This window comes from Borostomias antarcticus, assembly GCF_949987555.1.
Source record: "Borostomias antarcticus genome assembly, chromosome: 8".
Taxonomy (NCBI): Eukaryota; Metazoa; Chordata; class Actinopteri; order Stomiiformes; family Stomiidae; genus Borostomias; species Borostomias antarcticus.
The window spans coordinates 23,604,375-23,611,874 of record NC_140241.1 but is presented as its reverse complement, the minus strand read 5'-3'; the positions used below and the strand labels follow the sequence as shown (position 1 = coordinate 23,611,874).

Genomic DNA, 7,500 nt, shown 5'->3' with positions numbered 1-7,500 from the left:
TTTTCTCCTTTACTGTCTCCTCCTCTCCTCTCTCCTCCCCTTCTCTCCGCTAGCTGTTTCCACTCAATGCAGATAAGCAGAGCTTCTGATAGTCGGCACGCGTGCATTTCTCTACATCTCTGCATTCTTTCTTCTATTTAACCTCCTTTCATTAGATCAGTTATGTGTATGCTTGTTCCTGATTGGATGACTGTTCCTTCTATTGATCTCTGATTTGCCAATGCATTGTTTACTCTTTCTGGTTTGATTAATGTCCTCTCTGCCCTTTTGTGATTGGCCAAAACGCTCCTTCTGGTCCTGTCTGATTGGCTATTCCCTCTCTCTCCGGCAGGCTGGATGATGCAGAGGCTTGTTTCATCCTGAGCAGTCGGAACGAGGCGGACCGCATGGCTGCAGTAAGACCCACTCTGGCCAATCAATGAACCAACTAATCAATGAATTAAATAAGGAACTGCTGTAATTAAACTCCCACTGATGATAGCGTTGGTCAGCTGTGAGTGATGACGGAACGCGTGGTTCTCTTCAGGACCACCAGACCATTCTGAGAGCCTGGGCGGTGAAGGACTTCGCCCCAAACTGCCCCCTCTACGTCCAGATCCTCAAACCAGAGAACAAGTTCCACGTCAAATTCGCCGGTGAGTTTTTTTTTTTTCTAGACCCTCTCCGTCTACCAGGCTGGCGTCACCGTCCTGATCACGCGGGCTCACATTCCTCTCCCCATCCACATCGATTTCCAGAAATTACATCTTAACCGGGCCAATCAGGGACTGTGTCCTAGGGTTAGGGTTAGGGTTAACCCTAACCCTAACCCATAAAAGAAGAACGGAAGTATGTACTAGCGGAGTCTAGTCTAGTCTAGTTCTCGGAATAAAAGACGTTTTCGCCGTTCTTCCAACTGGATTTGGCAAAGATTTTGTTACAATGATTGGCTAAAGGAGTAAAGGCAATTACTCCCGCCCACTGAAGTGGTTCTGTGCGGCTAGAAGTCCAGACTGTATCGCAAAAGGGTCTTTAATACAAGGATCTGTCTACAGCTTCACTGTGATGACTGAGCATTCCTCTCCCACTCATGTTCTAAAACGCCTGCCGTTCGTTTCACTACAGTACATCCTGTAGCCTTCTGCTTTCAGCACCATGGACAGCTCCTGCTGCCACCCAGACCCTTGTTGGGATACTTGTTGGGATACTAGTAATACTAATAATCCCTTGTTGGGATACTAATAATGCATCCTTTCTAGCTTCCTTCCTTCCTTCCTTCCTTCCTTCCTTCCTTCCTTCCTTCCTTCCTTCCTTCCTTCCTTCCTTCCTTCCTTCCTTCCTTCCTTTCCTCCTCTATTTCCTTTGACAAATCACTAATTTGACATACCTAAACTGATAACAAAGGCTTAGACGAGCGAGCGCTTTCAACTGTACAGTCTCGTCGGAATAATGTCCTGTCCTGATTCTCTCTTCCTGTTTCCTGTCCCAGATCATGTGGTGTGTGAGGAGGAGTTCAAGTACGCCATGCTGGCTCTGAACTGCGTGTGTCCAGCCACCTCCACCCTGGTCACCCTGCTGGTGCACACCTCCAGAGGACAGTGAGCATTGACCCACACCCAGGGCTCTGCGGTCAGACACACATGACATTCATACTGTTGGGCAACACTTTATTCTACCAATCCTTTGTCAGCCTTTATCGTCATTGATAGATGATGGTTTGTAAGCAGTGACCAGTAAATGCTTCTAGTCTCAGGCCTCGTCTTAGACAGTAAGACATACTGTCTAAATGATCAAGTCTTACTCTCAGTCATAGGTACTGTATATAGGTCACAGACCCAGCAGAGTCCACACAGCAGGGTACTCCGGGCCGACACCCCTCTCCTTCAGAGTAGCGGACAGCTATTCAGCAGCCGAAGTTAGTTCCCTGTGTTACAGAGCAGCAGCTCAGCGGTGATCAACGGGGCTTCTCAGTGTGAGAGCTGGCTGCTCCTCGTCTGGGATCAGAATGACAGAGAAGGAAACCGCACGGGGGAAGGAATCGATGTTTAGCCTCACAGTGGGCCACCACCGCCGCCAGTAGGAACGCAGCAGGAAACACAGGACAACACACTTAGACAAGCGAGCGCTTTCAAATGTCAGAATAACGATCGCAGCCAGGAAAGGAGCAGAGGACGATAAATATATTGTATAAATATATTACATTTATACAAAGTTTATATATTTATACAAGGTTTAACATTTATACAACAAGTCTAACATTTTTATAGTTTTAATAATAACATTTAATTTATTTAATAAAAAATTATAAAACAATACAAATATATCATACATAAATACATTTTACACATTCAAGCAGATAAACATGCAGAGACCACGACTTCAAATTAATTTATCACATCTTTGCATTTGCCCAATGAGAGGGCGTCCAAATTGAAGATCTCTTAAGGCTCATCCCATGCTCTAGCCTACTATGCATATTCTGTAACTGCATTTCCAACCTTGCTGTAACCTTTTTCCACTGCTGAAACGCCAAATTTCCCCCTAGTGGGATCATTACTGTAATTTATCTATCTAATTGAATCTAGGAGCACAATAGCAGCTTTTCCCAGCCCGGTTTTGACTCGAATGACCTGAACTCTGGGGTTGCTTTTTGGATTTCTCCCCAAAAGAGTTGAAAGGCCCACTCTTAGTACCCAGCCCCTCTTAATAAAGTCCTATAGATCACTGAGGGGATAAACACTCACGTATCATGATGATTTCGTTCTTATGACATCTTCAAAGTGTATATTTAGGCTATTGCTTCAGTTTTTCAGCAGGATTTTTGGGGCTCTGTTGTTGACATAAGTGACTAAGCCATTTGACTATGAGAAAAGAAATGCAAAGGGCCCCCGGAGCTCTTGGGCCCCTGGGCCTGGGCCCGGTCGGCCTGTTCAGTAATATGTCTTTGGAAACACACCATTAAGATGGAGGAACACCAAATAGTGTTGGCTGGAATTATACACGGCACCATCTACAGTTCTGGTAGTTGAACGATAACAGTAAATGTCTTTTGCCATATTTGTGCTTCAGGACTGATGCACGTAGACCCAAGAACTTCTACTGCACAACACCGAAACCTACATTACACCTGGGAGGCGATGCTAATTTGCAAATCACATTTTTGTACCGGGGCTGCGTTGCGGCATAAGTCTCTACAGAGTTTCTCTACAAAATTACGACATGAATAAAATATAAAGTTGAGATTGGAACGGAAACACTAACCCAGTCAGAGGAGCCCCAGAAGGCCGTTCTGGAGAGATTATCAGTCATGTAGTGTAATGAACCTGCTCAGATCCTGCTTCTCCTGGAAGCGCGTCTGTGCTCATCTCCGCTGTGTGTGTGTGTGTCTGTGTGTGTGTGTGTGTGTGTGTGTGTGTGTGTGTGCGTGTGTGTGTGTGTGAGCCATCTTTCTATTCGGGGGGTATCTGGGGATTCGGATGGTACTGTAGGAGGTCATTACTGGAGCTAATGACCCAGGTCCGGTCAGAGCAGGAACGCTGATAGATGAAGTGTGTGTGGGCGACGGCACATTCGGAGTTCATAAAAAGTTTCTGCCGATGTTGCTGGGAGATTGCTTGGTGTTTGCTCGCCACTTGGGAGAGGCGAGGAGTATGTGCGTGTGCATGTGTGTGTGCGTGCGTGCGTGCGTGTGTGTGATGTTTCGGGAGGCAGACGCTCACCGGGGGACACGTGAAAGCTTTTTTGAAAACGAGGGCGGGGGTTTATTGATCGGGGGCGTGTCTGTTTGCTGTGTCGCCATGGCGCCATCGTCAGGGAGGGGCAACAGTCTCCGAAGCAGTGGCAGCGGATGTACGGCTGTTGCTCCGGCAACGAGGTCTACCACATCCGCTTGTGCGACAGCAAGTTCTTCGGCGAGTACGACGGGAAGAGCTTCACGTTCGCCGCCTTCCACGCCCACAAGAAGTGAGTAGACCGGCCACGCCCACGACGTTGACCTCTCAAATGACATCACAGAATCTCCACAGACACGTGTAAAAGTACAATAGTACTGTCACTACTATTCCATTCCTTTTTGAATAGCACAGTGCTGCTGACGTTTGTGTGTTCGCCTCATGTTGTCCTGGTAACGCCACCGTGTCATTGACACGTGCGACGCGTGCTTGGCGTGTGCGCGCAGGTACGGCGTGTGTCTGATCGGGGTGAAGTGCGAGGAGAACAAGAGCATCCTGTTGAACCCCGGGCCGCGCCACATCATGGCGGCGGCCGACACCTGCTACTACATCAACATCACCAAGGAGGAGAACTCCGCCTTCACCTTCAACCAGGAGGGGGCGGAGAGGAAGGGGCGGGGCTACGAGGGACCCTCCCGCCTCCCCATGCATAGCATCATCGCCGGCATGGGTGAGACTGGGGGCGGAGCTTCCCCTGGAGATGGACCCTTCGTCAGATTCGCTCTAGGAAAAGGGGAGGGCTTTAGAACGTTTGATGTGCTCTGCAGGTACCGTTGCCATGGATCTCCAGAACACCAGCCCGCCCAAACGCTCTGGTTCTAAGTTGGCTCCGCCCACGGTGAACGGCAGTGAGGAGAGACGGCGGCCGAGCATCGCCCCCGTCCTGGAGATTGCCGACTCCTCCTCCATCCTGCCGTGTGACCTGCTCAGTGACCAATCGGAGGACGATGGCACTTTCTCACACGAGAAAGGCTCCGCCTTAACTGAGTGAGTAGGGATGTTGTGTGTGTGTTTCAGTGAGTGGGAGAGAGAGAGAGAGAGAGAGCTGTAAATGGCTTTGGCAACTTAAATTACTTAAAAGTCCAATATGTAGTGTTGCTATGATTAATCAAGATGGATCAGTGAATGCTCCTCTCTGAAAACTGCATCTTTGCAGACTAGAGTTTGCCCCTGTTGCAACAATTTATAAAATGTGTAAAGGTTTTGGACAACCAGCAACACAGAATGTTCTTCGCTGGCCTCATTTGGGAGTGTGGGTGTAAACTGTCTCCCGGCATCGTATTTACCCTCACAGCATAACTTACATACTGTATTGTCGCTGAATTATGCAAGCTGGCTCTTCAAGTTACAAAGACGTTTACAGTTTTTCTCAATTGTTTTTGAGAGAGAACTTTATTTCCTATACACACAAAGCACAAAACACACACAAAATGCAAAATCCAACACATCTCCTGCAAAATGACACTTGGCCTTTACAGTACCTCTGTTCAGATGACACACAGCTATGAGTAGACACTTCTACTGTAAGCACCAATTGAACACAGATGTGCTGAATGGAAAACACTAGTAGTATGAATGTAAAACATTGGTTTATCAGGAGAATTATGCCTTTGCATGTTCAGTGTTACACTTCCTCCCGTTGTATGTAAAATTTTACCGTATAATGTTTTTATACTGAAATATAAAACGACACACAAATATAGTAACAACAAAAATATTTCTTTATGATTCTAAATTCTAATGATTTGTACAGAACAAACAATAGAAAATAGGCCTATAGGGTAAAACATGTAAAAATAATAATAATAATGAATAAAAAAAGAAAGAAATTGACTGCATCCTGTCTTCAGTTCCTCCTTCAGTCTCTCCTACCTCGCCATAGTACAGTAAACTCTCAGTTCTGCAAAAGATACAAGTACAGTCAAATATTATGCAGTAACACTACTGTAGATTACTGTATTGACAAAGTACAGTTCCCTAGGTGAGTAGATTTCTTACCTCTTCTCATTTCTGAAAGTCCAAATGATGGATGCAACTAAGAAGCAGCTGAAGTTGAGTTGAAGCCTTCTCGCTCTTCCTTGGCTACAGTATAATTGTACCAAATGTCATGCTTTTATCACAAAATGCACAATTATTATGCTTATCTGCTCCACTAATTTTCACATCTTGCGCGCCGGAACGCTACATCTCACGTGTCTGTGTCACAGAGGCCGATCCCAAACTGAACCCTAACTACTGTATGCATTAAAATATCGTCCCGAGCCCGGCCCTAATCCGGCCCTAATCTGTCCGTGGTGGGGCCCCGTTGGGCTTGCAGACCTCTAGTGCACGTTACACAAGGAATGATGACGCCCTCTTGTGGAACATATTGATCAGCTGCTCTAACTGTTAAAATTTTAATTAGAAAATGTCAAGTAATCAAGTGGTGTGTATTGTGTTGCCAGGTATGTGAAAGGTTACCCCCTTAATTCCCCCTACATTGGGAGCTCCCCCACCCTGTGTCACCTACTGGCACAGAAAGCCCCCTTCTGCTGCCTACGGCTTGACCAGGCAAGAACGCGCACACACACACACACACACACACACACACACACGCACAAACACACACACACACACACACACACAAACAAACAAACAAACAAACAAACAAACAAACAAACAAACAAACAAACAAACAAACAAACAAACACAAACAAACATATACAGTGTACACACACACACACACACACACACGCATACAGAATGGACATTTGAAACTAATAGTTTCTGTCACCTCTGTCTCCCCAGGGTTGCAGACACAACAGTTTTGAGGACGCGAAGGCGTACGGCTTCAGGAACAAGCTGATCATTGTGTCGGCGGAGACGGCCGGTAACGGCCTGTATAACTTTGTGGTACCGCTCAGAGCCTACTACAGGCCCCGCAAGGAGCTCAACCCCATCGTCCTACTACTGGACAACCCGTGAGTCACCACACACACACACACACACACACGTACACACACGTACACTACACACATAAGCACACATGCACACACACGCATGCATGCACGCAAGCCCTAACGCAGGCACACGTGCTAGCAGAACCACTCAGGCAAGGCAAGTTTATTTGTGTAGCACATTTCAGCAACAAGGCAATTCCAAGTGCTTTACATGAGACATTACAGTAAAAGCATCAAGACAAAGTAACAAGAAACACATTAAAGGTCATATGAAACGAAATGCAAAAAAAGGACACATTTGAAACAAAATGCTGGAAAAATAAAATACAGGAATAAAAGTTACAGTGCAGTGTATGAATGAATAATTATTTGATTTAATAAAAAGCAGCGGCAAAAAGAAAAGTCGTCCGTCTTGATCTAAAAGAACTGAGAGTTGCAGCAACCTGCAGTTTTCTGGAAGTTTGTTCCAGATATGTGGAACATAAAAACTGAACGCTGCTTCTCCATGTTTTGTTTTAACTCTGGGGACAGAAAGCACACCTGTGCCAGACGACCTGAGAGGTCTGGATGGTTCATAACGCAGCAGCAGATCAGAAATATATTTTGGCCCTAAACCATTCAGTGCTTTATAAACCAACAGCAGCAAGTCAATTCTTTGACAGACGGGAAGCCAGTGTAAGGACCTCAGAACTGGAGTGATGTGATCCACTTTCTTAGTCGAGCAGCGTTCCTGAATCAGCTGTCTCATCGAATTTTTAGAGAGACCTGTAAACACACCGTTACAGTAGTCGAGTCTACTGAAGATAAACGCATGGGCAAGTTTTTCCAGATCCTGCTGAGACATAAATCCT

General features: G+C 46.1%; 1 protein-coding gene across 1 annotated transcript in view; it reads left to right on the top strand.

Moving 5' to 3' along the window:
• kcnt1a (potassium sodium-activated channel subfamily T member 1a) overlaps nucleotides 1–7,500 on the top strand; it is a gene marked incomplete at both ends in the record, with an annotated part of 56,046 nt that overhangs the window by 41,404 nt on the left and 7,142 nt on the right. The window contains 8 exons of the mRNA XM_084442544.1: nucleotides 332–395; nucleotides 527–635; nucleotides 1,469–1,577; nucleotides 3,793–3,942; nucleotides 4,157–4,380; nucleotides 4,478–4,697; nucleotides 6,155–6,260; nucleotides 6,498–6,670. Coding sequence (XP_084298670.1) covers nucleotides 332–395; nucleotides 527–635; nucleotides 1,469–1,577; nucleotides 3,793–3,942; nucleotides 4,157–4,380; nucleotides 4,478–4,697; nucleotides 6,155–6,260; nucleotides 6,498–6,670 — 1,155 coding nt within the window. The remainder of the gene's footprint in view (nucleotides 1–331; nucleotides 396–526; nucleotides 636–1,468; nucleotides 1,578–3,792; nucleotides 3,943–4,156; nucleotides 4,381–4,477; nucleotides 4,698–6,154; nucleotides 6,261–6,497; nucleotides 6,671–7,500) is intronic.